The 14,986-nt window shown below is 44.6% G+C and overlaps 1 protein-coding gene across 1 annotated transcript in view; it reads left to right on the top strand.

Annotated features, from left to right (window-relative positions):
• PRDM16 (PR/SET domain 16) overlaps positions 1 to 14,986 on the top strand; it is a 657,978-nt gene that overhangs the window by 609,738 nt on the left and 33,254 nt on the right. Inside the window, exons 9-10 of the mRNA XM_069078277.1 lie at positions 1,844 to 3,248; positions 10,969 to 11,056. Of these exons, the coding sequence (XP_068934378.1) occupies positions 1,844 to 3,248; positions 10,969 to 11,056 (1,493 nt within the window). The remainder of the gene's footprint in view (positions 1 to 1,843; positions 3,249 to 10,968; positions 11,057 to 14,986) is intronic.

Below are 14,986 nucleotides of genomic sequence, written 5' to 3'. Positions count from 1 at the left end.
AAGGAAGGAAGGAAGGAAGGAAGGAAGGAAGGAAGGATGGGAGGGAAAGAAAGAAAGAAAGAAAGAAAGAAAGAAAGAAAGAAAGAAAGAAAGAAAGAAAGAAAGAAAGAAAGAAAGAAAGAAAGAAAGAAAGAAAGAAAGAAAGAAAGAAAGAAAGGAAGGAAGGAAGGAAGGAAGAAAGAAAGAAAGAAAGAAAGAAAGAAAGAAAGAAAGAAAGAAAGAAAGAAAGAAAGAAAGAAAGAAAGAAAGAAAGAAAGAAAGAAAGGAAGGAAGAAAGGAAGGAAGGAAGAAAGAGAAAGAAAGAAAAGATGGAAGAAGGAAGAAAAGAAGATAGGAAGGGAAAGACAGAGATAAGAGAAGAGGGAAGTAGGGTGTGACTCTCCTTTCTGTCACTGCTCTCTTATATTCAGACATTAGAGGGAGAAATGGGAGAATTGGAACATTTAGAAAAATGAACTATTAGAAAGTGAAAAAAAATCCATTAAATCCAGTCCAATCTTAACATCAATAGTGTCAACAACTACAATTTAAACAAAAGGTGGGACAGGACACAGCTTCAGTCTGGAATATTGGTTCTCCATATTAGATCTCCAGTTCTTAGGGGATAATGGAGCCATGATCTCCTCAAGAATATGTACCATTGGTTTCATATCTCTCTCTCTCTCTCTCTCTCTCTCTCTCTCTCTCTCTCTCTCTCTCTCTCTCTCTCTCTCTCACACACACACACACACACACACACACACACACACACACACACACACACACATCTTTTACTCAAAAGAAAAGATGCAGTCTGTTCTTAGCACCAGTTTTTATTGGTTGTAGAAAGGTTGGGGTTAGCAGGTGACATTATCACCTCCATTTTCCAATGGGGAAAAATTGAAGTGTAGAAATTATGCAGCACAGAAATGGAAACCTGGGGAGTCTTTAGGGAGAATAAAAATAAATCTAATTCCAGGTCCAATGCATGATTGCACTCAGTCCCTTCTATCCCACCTTGCCTCTGAGGACCTGATCCCCCTCTCCCCACCCTGGACTCCCCACATCTGGATTCAACCTCAGGAAGCTAAGCCATAGAGATAAATATCCAGAAGATGAAGCCAGTGCCCTACTTTTCCCATGAATGTAGAGAGAACATAACACAGTGAATAGAATGCTAGACTTTGGAATCAAAAAGACCTGGGTTCCAATCCTACTTCTCATACTTCCTAGCTATGTGAACCCTGGGCAACCTGCTTAACCTTCCTGAGCCTCAGTTTCCTCATCTGTAAAATGGGGATGATAATAGCATCTACCCCACAGGCTGGTTGAATGAGATTTTGGTAAAGCAGCTGAAAGTATCCAAGGGCCTGTTTAAATGCCAACGTTAATGCCATTATTTTTACACAAAGGATCTGTGATTTCATCAGTATTGTGGGACTTCTTTCCACCAAGGCAGATCACAACCTATCTGTGACTTAATAACATAGAAAGATTTCAGGTTTTGCAGAGAATGGTATCTATATAGTAGTAATAATAGCATTTGTGTCTCATTTGTTCTTCAGCCACCTCTGTGCATGTGGTTGCTTGTATTATCACCATTTTACAGATGAGGCAGCTGAGGCCCAGTCACCCAGCTAGGAAGTATCTGAGGCAGGATTCACACCAGAGTCTCCTCAACTCCAAGTCCACTGCCCCGTGCCCGACCCTCGAAGCAGTCCATGCCCTCCCTAGTCGGCTCTCCGAGTCCCGGTGGCGCCTGAATGCTGAGCTTGTGCCCACCCCCCCCCCAGCCCACCCCCCTGCAGAGATTTTCACGGTAATTTCATATTGCTTTTGTCTTTGGTTTCTGCTGATGTTTTAGGTGAGGTCTGCCACAAATCCTACACACAGTTCTCCAATCTCTGTCGCCACAAACGGATGCACGCGGACTGCCGGACCCAGATCAAGTGCAAAGACTGTGGACAGATGTTCAGCACTACCTCCTCTCTCAACAAGCATCGCCGCTTCTGCGAGGGCAAGAACCATTACAACCCCGGGGGCATCTTTGCCCCGGCCTTACCTTTGACGCCGAGCTCCATGATGGACAAGTCCAAGCCCGCTCCCAACCTCAACCACGCGGGCCTCGGCTTCAATGACTACTTTCCCTCCAGACCGCATCCCGGAGGTCTGCCCTTCTCCACAGCCCCTCCAGCCTTCCCCGCCCTCACTCCAGGATTCCCGGGCATCTTCCCTCCGTCCTTGTACCCCAGACCGCCTTTGCTACCTCCCACCCCGCTGCTCAAGAGCCCTCTCAACCACACCCAAGATGCCAAGCTCCCGAGCCCCCTGGGCAACCCCGCGCTGCCCCTGATCTCAGCGGTCAGCAACAACAGCCAGGGTGTGTCCGTGGAGGAGAAATTCGAGGGAGGCCTGGAGAACTCCTACCTGGAAAAGCTGAAGGCGAGAAACAGCGACATGTCAGACGGCAGTGACTTCGAGGATGTGAACACCACCACAGGCACGGACCTGGACACCACCACGGGGACCGGTTCTGACCTGGACAGTGACGTGGACAGCGACCGGGACAAGATCAAGGACAAGTGCAAACCTGCCGAGAGCAAAGCGGACTTTGTCAGCGGCTCAGTGGCTCCCGGGGCCCCCAACAGCATCAGCGAGGTCCCTGTCTTCTACTCCCAACATTCCTTCTTCCCTCCTCCCGAAGAGCAGCTGCTCCCTACTACGGGAGCGGCCAACGACTCCATCAAGGCCATTGCCTCCATCGCGGAGAAATACTTTGGCCCAGGCTTCATGGGGATGCAGGAGAAAAAGATGGGCTCTCTCCCATATCATTCCATGTTCCCCTTTCAGTTCCTCCCCAACTTCCCCCACTCGCTCTATCCCTTCACGGACCGCACCCTGAACCATAATTTGCTGGTCAAAGCGGAACCAAAGTCGCCCCGAGATCTCCATAAGGTGGGCAGCACCAGCTCCGAGTCCCCTTTCGATCTCACTACCAAACCAAAAGAGATGAAGCCCATCTTGCCCACCCCCAAGGTCCTTCCCCAAGCCCAAGCTTCTGGAGAGGAACAGCCTTTAGACTTGAGCATTGGAAACCGGATCAGGGCCAGTCAGAACGGAGGAAGGGAACCCCGGAAAAATCACATTTACGGGGAGAGGAAACTCCTTCCTAGTGAAATGTTGCCCAAGATCTCTCCATCCCAGCTCCCTCAACAGCCTTCCCTGCACTACGCCAAGCCGTCACCTTTTTTCATGGACCCAATATACAGGTATTAACATACCCTGCCCTCACCCTGTCCACATGTGGGGTGGGTGGCACCCCCTCTATGGGAGGTGGGCTTGGGAGGAAATGGGATTGGCAGTGGGATGGAAAGGCTCCGAACCTCATTTTCACTTGCAGTGACCCCAAGATAAATCAAAAGTTGTTTCCCAAATAATTTCAGTTTTCCAACAGGGACTGGTCAGTCAAATATCCTAGATATGGCTGCCTCCAAATAACAAAACATCTGATTTCTGGTTGTCATTTATTCATGTCATGTTATTCATTCATTCATTCAATGGTATGTCAGGCCCTGTGCTAGGTGCTGAAGACACCGAGACACCGAAAACAGTCCCTACCCTCAATAAGCTTACATTCTCCTATAGAAAAACACAGATAAGTAACTACAAACTGTATATACAAAGGAAATATAAATTATTTAGATGAGGGAATATGCCCAAAATTTATTTAGAAGGTCTACATCTTTCAGTATAATGGGGTATTCCTTGCTCAGACAGATTTAGGATTAGGGAAGATCAGAGGGGATCTGACTATAAATGCCTAGCCATCATATAAATATGTGTGTATATGTGTATGTATATATTTTTCTATGAGAGTATGTGTATGTGTATTTCTATATATACATAGGTTCAACATATAGAAAGAGAGAGTAATTTCAGAGAGAGTATCACACTTTTTTGGAGAGGGTGGCAATTGATGTGAACCTTGGTTGTAAAAAGCCAAAGTAAAAAAGTAAAGTGTCTGAGCCATGGGCAAAGGCTTAGAGTCAGGAAGACCTGAGTTCAAATCCAGCCTCAGATACTTACTAGCTATGTGACCCTGGGTAAGTCACTTTACTTCTGGCTGCCTCCATTTCTTTATCTGTAACATGGGGGTAATAATGGGACCTTGCTCCCAAGATTGTCAAGAGGATTAAATGAGATAAAATAAGCCTAAAGGTCTTAGCACAGTGCCTAGTACACAGTGAGTGTTATATAAATGGTATTTTTCTTAATATTATTCACATGAAGTGATTGGTTTGGGTCTGTCCTTCATTCTAGAAGAGGACTGGGATATCAGGAAGATGGTGGGTTGGAACCAGATTGTGAAGGGCTCTGAATGTCCAGCAGAGACTTTTTTGTTTTCACTTAGAAGGAATAAGAAGCTTTGGTAGCTGTAGGAGGGTGCATTAGAGAGGGGGCTGGAGACTGCTGGAATAGTCCAGGCCTGAGCTAAGGGTGGAGGCTGAGGGAGGACCTGCACTGTGATTCTGGGGGTCAAACGGGAATTTGAGGAGAGCCAGACCCAGCACATCACAAGTATTTCTGGACCTTGCCTCACACCTTTTCCAGGTGTTCTCTCTCTCTCATCTCCCCTCCCCGGAGCAGGTTTTTCTAAGATTTTTCCCCCCATTTCCAGCTGCTTCTCCTATTTGTTCTTTTCCTTCCCCAAAAGGGGACCAGCCTCTGCTCTTATCACCCATCAGGGCCTTTTTCCTCCCCCACCCTGTCTCCTTCCCTTTTATTCTACCCATTTCTCCCCTTCATGCTCCCTTGGACAACAGCATCCAATCCCAGGCCCTGGAAATGTGCCATTCCATCTTTCTTCCTCCCCTCAAAACAGAGCCCTCTTTTCCCTAACAAGCAGTCACTGGCCAAGAGCCCTCACCCTGCATTTTCCATTGCCTGGCCCAAAAAGGAGAAGGCAAAGTTATTTAGTCAAGACCACAAGGAAGCAAGACAGAGTTGAGTGGGAATGTTGCCTTATTCCTTGGGTTCTTTCTAGTTTTCTCCCCTCCCTTCCCTGTTTCTTCCTCCCCTGTTAACTTCTTCCCCTTTACAAAGCCCAGGCCAACAGATGGATTGGGAGGCAGATCATAGATTTAAAATGGGGAGGTACCTCAGAAATCAGCTAGTCCAAATCTGTCATTTTATAGAGGAAGAAACAGAAACCCAGAGAAAGTGGTTTGCCCAAGGTCACACAGCTAGTTAGTGGCAGAACTCAACTGACATCTACCTACTCTAAAACCAATGTTCTTGACAAAGTTCTGGTTGAGAGTGGGTAGAGGGGACCCAGACCCTTTTGTTTTCTCTTAACCCACCTTGAATCCTGCTTGACTTCCAGGGGGTGATGGAACGGTAGGAAAGGAAATGGATTTGGAGCAAGTTTCTTCCTCTGTAAAATGAAGGACATGGCTTCTAGGGACCCTTCCAACTCTAAACCTGTAAGCTTTTGCTCTGCCTCATCCTTAATGGCTGCAACCCTAGAGGCTGCTAAGAGTGGTCTCACAAGGTGAGGTGGTCCTGTCCCTGGATAAGCTGAGATTTCATCTCCTTCCAAAGTCACCAAACCCCCTGACTCTTGGGAATTCTATTCCCCAAACTAACCTGTATGACTTCCTCAGTTACTGTTTTCCTGCTTGCTGTGATAAATTGGTTTGATCTCTTTAAAAAAAATATGGGGAGGGGGGAGGAGGGTAAGAAGAATAGGCCATGGCAATCTAGAATTTAAAAAATAATTGTCAGAGAAATTTAAACCAAGAGTCTAGAACTCAGCCTCCTTCCTGAAGGTAGCCAGCATGGGTAACCAATGTAAACATCTGGTCATCAGCAGGCAGAGGGGACCAGGGCTCCAGGAGACAAGGAGGGTAAGGACCCCACACCTGCCCTGTCCCTGGTTCCCTGCTATTGTGTGGTTCATAAATGTGGGAAAAGGAATTATGTCAGTGCCTAACCAGGCCAAGGAGCTGTCAACTTCGACTAAGATTAGTGAGGGTCTCATTTGGTCCGCCACCTCCTCTACCAAAGCGTCCCTTCTCACTTGCTTACAAGCTCACCATCTGTGGTCCCTCCAAGCTGGCCTCTGTCTTCAGACAGATCATGCTTTCTGCCCAGGGCCTGACATTGTTAGCCTTGGAAATGTAAAAGGAAGTGGGGGTGGGGTGGAGTGCAGGAGGGGAGAGAGACAGAGAGACAGAGACAGAGACACAGAGAGAGAGAGAGAGAGAGAGAGAGAGAGAGAGAGAGAGAGAGAGAGAGAGAGAGAGAGAGAGAGAGGAGAGTCCATTTGGAGTTGCTCTCCAAATATATCCTTTGTGCTGTTTGAGAAAGCAGGAGAAGGGAGGAGATGGGAAGAGGCACAGAGGGAAGAGAAGGGAAATGGTTTTCAGTTGTTCAGGGTTCCACCACCCCTGTGGGTTTTCATGACAAATGTTACCATAACAAGACTCAGTCAGGCTTTGCCAATTCAAACAAGAGAACCTGGATTCTTGGGCAAAGCCAGGAGACAGATGTGAGATGAGGGAAGGAAGGAAGAAGCATCGCTTGTCTGTATTCTACTGGGCTCCAGCAACACAGGACGGCCAGAGTCAGGGGTGGGATGTTTGCAAACCAAATTGTGTAACGTATGCCGTGGTCTTACTCCCAAATCTGAGCCAAAAGACATGGAGGGAAACTATATTTAAAGCTGGGTTCCACTCCAGGCACAGGCACTTAGTAGCAAGTCTTTTACCTTCTCACAGACTCACTGTCCTCATCTGCATAATGGACGTCTTAATACTGGCACTTCCTACCCCCCACCATAGGGTGAGGGTGAGAAAAGTACTCTCTGATGTGAGGGAAAGACCTCTGAATTTCGAGTCAGAAGTTCAGGGTTTGAACCCCAGCTATTCCATTTAATGTTTGTGACCTGAAGAAAGTCACTCAAACTTCTTTCTTGGACCTCTTTAAAATGTAATTGGGTTACTCAACCCCAATTGCCCTTCAAAAAGCCAAAAAAAAAAAAATGTAATTGGACAAACTAGTCTCTAATGTTTCTTCCAGTTCTATCTAACCCCTAGCTGTATAGATGGCCCAGAGTGGGCAAAGTACCTGCCCAAGGTCACACAATCAATGACAGACAGTATTTGAGCCCAGATTTCACTGCTTTTCCCTTCCTTTATAAGGAGGAAAGACCATTTCTCTAAACTCCCATTTCCTCTTCAGTCAAATGGAGGGTGACCATCGTAATACCTATGTTATAGAGTTGTTCTGGAGATCCAATTAGATAAAGTTTGCAAACCTGAATGGAGTCTAGAAACTGGAGGGAATATTATGTGAAGCTCTGGACAGAGGCACATTCACCAAAAGGAGCACAAAGAGGAAGACAGTGGGAGTCACAATTGTGTTGTATAAAACATAGGTGAGCACTGAGGAAGGGAGGGGCACGGTGGAAAGATCCTTGCTCTCATGTCAAGGGACCTGGGTTCAAATCCTGCCTCAGACACTCGTTAGTTGTGTGACCTTGGACAAATTCTTTAAACTCCTTAGACCTCAGTTCCCTGGTCTATAAAAGGAGAGCATTGGACTAAATGACATCTAAGGTGCCTTAGATTTAGGGTCCTATGAATTTTCCAATGGTGAAAGCTGAATCACCAGGGCAATGGCTGTAAATTCTACCTACCTCAGCAGCCCCTGCATTTTAGGAAGGCTTAGTGAAGAAATAATGGTCTCTTACAAATGTGGGGTAGTTTATACTGTGCAAAGCTATTCTGTACAGATCATCCCTCATGTGTCCCCTACCATCATGGCCTGAGGCAGCTACAGGGAAGGAAGCTGAGGTCTGCAGAGATCTCTCAGCTAGTAAATGACAGATCTGGGATGTGAACCTCAGGGCTCTGGCTCCCTGTCCAGCAGGAATTCCAATGTACCACACTCCCTTTTGCTCCAGGAAGGCAGACTTTTTCAATGGAGATCTGTTTATTTTGCAATTAACAAAATTAACTGAAATTTGGCTGGGGGCATAGAAATTTAACCTTCTGCCACTGTCTGAAGGGTTTTGTTTAAATGACACATTTTCTTGTCTGGGATGATTTAGGTGAGTCTCTGCCTTAAGGCAGGGAAATTGGAGGGATGACCTCACAAGGTCAGACAGGCCATCCATCAGCAGCAGCATTTTGTTGAATGCTTACAGAGTAGCTTGCCACACTATGGGCTATGTGGGTGGGAATGAAAAAAAAAAAACTATCCCTGCCTTCAGTGAGTTTCTAATCCAATCAGTTAGTCAACAAGGAACAGCTTTAACACTACTAGTTTGTGTGGCCTTAGGCAAGTCACTTAACTCCCTAAGCCTTATCTGTAAAATTAGGGAACTCATACTTATATTATTATCTCCTACAGAGGGTGGATGTGAAAAGAATGCATTTATATATATATACATATGTATGTATGTATGTATGTGTGTGTATATATAGAGAGAGAATGTATTATATATAATATACAAGTAGAATTATATATAAGAACAGATAAGTGTATTATCTATCATATATAAGAATGTACTATTTATATTTAAGAATATATTTATATTATATATTATATAGAGTGTATCATGTGTAATATATAAGAATGCATTATATGTAGGATATAAGAATATATTAGATTGTATTATATGTAATATGTAAACATATATAAGAATGCATTATATATAATACATAAGAATACATAAGTATGTACTATAAATTATATATAAGAATGCCTTATACATGATATATAAGAATGCATTGTTTAGAATACATAATACAATAATAATAAGAATGCATTATATGTAACATATAATGCATTAATGAGAATGCATTATACAATAAAGTATTATGTATACAAATATGCCTCAACATGCTCTAGAAATGGGGAAAAAATATGATTTAACACTGTGTTGGATATCTCAGGGATACAAAAATACAGAAGATGGTCTCTGCCCTTAAGCATGTCATAGCCAAGTTCAATCAATTAGCAAAGGTCTATTAATTAAGTATCTACTGAGTATAGAGGGGGCATCGAGCTCAGACCTAGGGGAAATACAGAGTTTAGATAAGATTCCCAGCGACTCAACATTGGAAAGAGCATCAGAAGCTTCCTAAGCCACCCTGTATCTCCTGTAAAACACACAGCCTTGGGTCAAAGAACTTGAATGAGAGGGATCCCATTACCTCCCAACCCATTAGGTTTTGGATGTCTCTGATCGTTAGGTGGTGGTGGTGGTTGTTTACTGAAGCAGAACCCAGACATGCCTATAGGTGACTCAGTGAATAGAACATCAACTTTGAAGTCACAAAGGACCTAAGTGCAAATTTAGCCTCAGACACTTCCTAACTGTGTGACCTTGGGGAAGTCATTTACGCTGTGCCCCAGTTTCCTCAACTGTGAAACAGGAATGATAATAGCACGTCCTTCCCAAGGCAATTGTGATGATCAAATGAAATATTTGTAAAGTGTTTTGCAGACCTTAAATCACTATATAAATGCTAGTTATTGTTATTATTATGATTAATAAATTTCCCCAGTTACTCCTGGTTCTTCCCTCTGGGGTCAAACTGAACAAGCCTCATTATTTTTCCATTCAAAAAGGCTTCAGGTACCTAAGACAGCAATCGCATCTGCCCTGAGTCTTCTCTCTGATTACATCCCCGGCTCCTTCATTTGATCCTTACATGGCACAGACTCGAGCTTCTCGACCCTCTTGGTTGCCTTCTACCCTCTCCAACTTACCAATGTTCTACCTGAAATGTGCCATTCAGAACGGAACATATAATCTATACTGGTGGTGGTCTTACCTGGACTTTATCTCAGAGGGGACATCACGTCTTTATTGCTAGACCCTGGGAGTCCCTTCAGAAAGATTCCCTGCCCTCATAGGCTCAGTCAAGTGCAGAAGACAAGATTCTTCCACACGCAGAGTGTCCCAAAAGTCTTAGTGCAGCTGGCGCTAAGACTTTGAGGACATCCCATCTACACACACCCATACAGAACAGATTGTTTAAATTGGTTGCATAGACTTTAAATGCGGAAAGAATTCAAAGGAGAAAGAAAACAAGGATGTTGGAACAGATGGTTTCTAAGCTGTCTTCTGTTGCACTCATTCTATGATTCCATAAGATCTGTAAACACTGGAGACATCAGAGAAGGCTTCCAGGAGAAGGTGGGAGGGGAGAGTTTCATGAGTGGGTGGGATGTGGATAGGCAGATGGGAGGGGGAAGGGCATTCCAATAGAGGGGAGCACCCTAAAGGAAGGCAGGAAGATGGGAATAAGGCAGGTCCACAGAACAGCCTGAATCCATCCCAAGACAACACCTAGACACTGGGCAGGGTAGAGTAGGGGAGTCGAAGGAAGGGACTCAAATTCCAGCTTGGCTATTTACCGCCTATGGGACTCAGACAAACCAGTTTCCTCTTCTAGAAAATGAGGGATTTTGGCTAGTCAAGTTCTGTGGTCTCCTTTCAGATCTATGAATTTAAGCAGCAGAGAGTAGCAGGGGAAGATAAAGCTGACTATGCCAGGCAGATTATGGAGAGTACTGAATGCCAAGTCTGGGAGTTCAGTAGTAATAGTAACCACTAATTTATACAGCACGTTAAAATTTTAAAACACTTTACTTATACAATCTCCCCCAAGCTTCACTGTGGTAAGTATTACTAGTATTATTTGCCCCATTTGCAGATGAGAAAATTGCCTCATAGCGAGGAGAACCCAGGGGTTCTAGACTTGAGGTTCAGCCTTCTATTCACTATGTCAAACTTTAGGATATAGGGAGCTATTGATAATTCTTGAGCAGGGAAATGAGGACATGAGAGTGATGCTTTGGGAAGGTGATTCTATTGACAGGTTCTGTTCAGCATTTTTCAGACACATTAAGTGAACTCCCCAGTAGCCTTTCCAGCCCTGTAGGGTATATGTAACCCTCTGTGTTGCTGTCCAGCAGGGTGGAGAAGCGGAAGGTGACTGACCCTGTGGGAGCCCTAAAGGAGAAGTACCTGCGACCATCTCCCCTGTTGTTTCATCCCCAGGTAAAACCAGGGGGAACAGGAGGGAGGGTCTGGGAGACTGGCTAAGCCAAACTTGGTTCTAACCTCTTAGACATAGCTTCTCCTCTCTATCGTTATTATTATTATTATTATTACCAATAATAATCCTACTTTATATAAAGTATTTTGCAGTCTTCAAATCATTTTTTTGCACTCCCTTCTTGTATAGCTTCCTGGTAAGGCAGGCAGGACAGTCTTGTATCCCCATTGTACAGACATAGAAACTGAGGTCCCAAATCAATAGAAGTGCCAGGACAAGAGCCCGGGTCTTCTGAATCTGCATTTCTTTCCACAGTCCTTATTTCCTCCCCCTAGTGTGCTGAGAAACCTAGATTTTCTATTTCTCTGGGTCTTTAAAAGTCTCCCTAAAGAGAGCCCATTCTCCCTAGTTGGTTCACACCAGGAAGTTTTATTCTTTCCTGGGGAAGACAATGGGAGACAAAGGGGACAGAACACTGGATTTAGAGTCAAAGCCTCTGTGATATTGGGCAAAACATTTATTCTTCCTGAGCATCAATTTCCTCATCTGGAAAATAAAAGAGGTGGATGAAATGACTTTTTAGGTACCTTCCAGCTGGAGGTTCCACATGCTCAGGAACATGGAAGGGTCTTCATCTATTTCCATAAGGTTTTGACCCTTCACTACAGTTTTTTAAAATAATATTTTATTTTTCCCCAATTACATGTTAATACAATTTTTACCATTTAAAAAATTTCAAGTTCCAAATTTTATTCCTCTCTCCTTCTCTCCCCTCCCTACTCCTTGATATGGTAAGCAATCTGATATAGTTTTTATATGCTTTCAGCACAGTTTCTAAAGGAATCAGTTCATTTCTTCCCTCTTCCAAATAGAGTTGCAAAAGTCCACATTCACCCACAAATCACCAAGTGTGTGCTCTATAGCCCAATAAGAGAGGTCCCCCTGTATCTAATAGAATACTATATTAGCCATCAATCTACTTGGCACCGCTTTATTGATCTCCTACTATGTGTCTAACCCCGTACTAGGCCCTGTGGGGGTTTTTATAGGCATGCAGCCAGACTGAGCTGTTTTCTCCTATAGGGCAAGATTTCAGTCAGAGATCCAAATCCTCCAACCTTTCCCATTTTCTATCTGTAGGACACAGTATTCAACAGAGTAGGAGCCTGAAAATGCACATTGACTTGACCTGGCCTCTTCTCCCAATTTACCTTCCTCCCCCAGACCTGCCCCAGAGGCCCCCTTGTGGGCCAGGGCCCAGACCCTCAATCCCCATCTATTGTTCCTTTTTATAGCTGTTCCCACCTTGGATAAATAACCCTCTGGTTTGTGAAACCTGGGCCCAGCCCCAGTTCACATCTAAACTTCTTGTCCCTCATTGTTTCTCTGGGCCCCGAGAGTTTGGTTAATAACTTCCCCTGATTTTCCTCCGAATGGGCTGGGAAAAGCCGACAAGCCAGCCAGGCACATCCTGTGTTTGTGTCAGTGAGAATGGTGAGGGGTTCCTGTACAGAATGTGATAGAGAGGATCGGGCTGGGACCAGGGAGCTGGTGAGAAACTCTCCTGAGTGGGCCCAGGGACAGGAGGGTGGGAGAGTTCCCATTGTTCAGACAATGAGAACCTCAGTGGGTGAGCCCTGGCCCCCGAAGAAACCTCCCCCCTCTCCTGCCTCCTCCTCATGTCGGAGGTGGGTTCAGTCAGGGTGGGGGGACAGGAAGGAGGGAGACTTGGAAGTCTGGTGATCACCAATAACTTAGTACATCAAATAGACTGAGGGTAAGATGGCAAGTGGTCAGAAACTACCTAGTAAATGATGCCATTTGCAAAGTACAGTAAGTCACTCTCTGGAGGAAATTGATCTGAGAGCTGGAAATTGACCCCCATGAAGAGAATGAAATGGCCCCATTGTGCCCGAATGGGGTCCTTCCCAGAGATGTGGCTGTTTCAGGTGGAGACCCTGCCCTGCCCACTGGACTTTGCTCAGTCTCACAGCCCTACCAACGGAAAAACCCACCTGGTTTGGTGCTCTGACTTTCCTTCCCTGGGAAAACAAGCTAATCTGGCCAGGAGAGGGTGGTGATATTGGCCAGCATGTCTATAGTGCTTTGAGGCACTTGGCTGACATCATCTCATTCCATTCTCGCACTAACCTCATGAAGTAGGCTCTCTTATCACTCCCATTTTACAGACAGGGAAACTGAGCCTGAGGGAGGCCAAGCAGTTTGCCCAGGGTTGAACAGTTAGTAAGAGTCTGAGGCATGGCTTGAATTCAAGTCTTCCAGACTCCCAAGTCTACCAATGTAATAGTTGACTTGAGATCAGCCTCTGGCCAGATGGCTAAACTGCCCTTTTGTTTTCCAAGGGGCTTTTTCTACCTGAGATCAGTCCAAGTGATCCAGGTCCCCTTTTCCCTGTGGAAGTTTGCATAGGTTTTTTCTGTTTGTTTGTTTGTTTGTTTTTAAAATGAGAATTGCTTCCCACTCTCTCCATTTTCCCCTCCAAGGTAAAGTTGTTTGTTGAGAGAGTTCCGTTGAGTTTCTGTCTATACTCCACCATCTTCACATAACAGGAATTTCATAAATGTTTAGTGACTTAGATTGGACAGACCCAAGGAGAGGTCATAGATTGAGAATGGAGGTGACCTTAGGAACCATTCAAGTCCAAGCTTTTCATTTTAAAGGGAAGGAAACTTAAGCTCAGCTACAAGGAGAGTCCAGAAATGAGCAGTGGCTCCTGGGAGTCACTGGAGAAGGGCACTGTCCAGAATCATTTGTCCCAAGAAGAGCCCGGGTTCCAGGCCCGTCTCTGAGATTAAAAACAGGCCCAATTCTGGCCCATTAACTAAGCCTCTCTTTGATTTCCTCCTCCCTCCTTATCTCACTCTTCCTCTGTTTCAACCTCTTCTTATTCCTCATCATCCTCTTCTTTCTCCTTTTTTTCTCCTCCTCTCTTCTTCTCCCTCCCCTTCCTCCTCCTTTTTTCCTCCTCTTCCCTCCTTTCTTCTCCACCTCTTCCTTCTCTTCTTCTCTTTCCTCTTTCTATTTTCTTTTCTTCTCCTTTTTTTCCTTCTCCTTTTTCCCTCCTTCTCCTTGACATTTTTTAAGCATTATAACTAGTCAGTGGTTCCCTAAATAGCAAAACATGCCTCTATGCCTTTATTCCCAGGACAGCCTGTGGCCTCTACTCAGAGTTTTTAAAAGCCCTTAACCTCCCTGCCAGCTGCTGTCTCTGACAAAGCAGGAGTGGCACCAGCAACAATAAAGGCCATCTCCAGGTGTTCTGACAAAAGACTCCAACTTTGGCACCTGAGTGCCTGTGTTTTGTTAAGTGACAGGCAGCGACGCCAAAAGCTTTGCCACCAATGATGAAATAAGCTTTAATAAGTGACTGGGGCTAAATGATTCTTACTGTATATCCCTTAAATAGGGGCCTGGGTCTCCAAAAGAGAGGACTGGGGTCAGGGAGTGGGGGGAAGAAAGGGAACACTCAATTCCCTGCCCTCTCACCTTTCTTTAAAGTTTATTTAAAGTGGTTGTCAAACTGTGAAAGATTTAACTGCTCTAATCAATACAATGATCCAAGACAATTCTGAAGGACTCTTGATGGAAAATACTATCCATTTCCAGAGAAAGAGAGTGAATTGACCAACTAGGAGTGCAGATTGAAGCATACTTTTTTCACTTTATTATTCTCATTTCTGAGGTCCCTTCTTGCTCTTAGATCTATGATCCTTTGATCCAGTCTCTTGCCAGGAGGGGAGAGAGAGAGAGAAGGGAGAAAGTAAGAAAGAAAGAAAGAAAGAAAGAAAGAAAGAAAGAAAGAAAGAAAGAAAGAAAGAAAGAAAGAAAGAAAGAAAGAAAGAAAGAAAGAAAGAAAGAAAGAAAGAAAGAAAGAAAGAAAGAAAGAAAGAAAGAAAGAGAAGGAAGGAAGG

Source organism: Petaurus breviceps, unplaced genomic scaffold (assembly GCF_028583685.1).
Source record: "Petaurus breviceps papuanus isolate PSGF00001 unplaced genomic scaffold, PetGlider_PUasm1.0 91041, whole genome shotgun sequence".
Lineage (NCBI taxonomy): Eukaryota > Metazoa > Chordata > Mammalia > Diprotodontia > Petauridae > Petaurus > Petaurus breviceps.
Note: the sequence above shows the minus strand (reverse complement) of the source record. Positions and strands in the feature narration are given on the sequence as shown.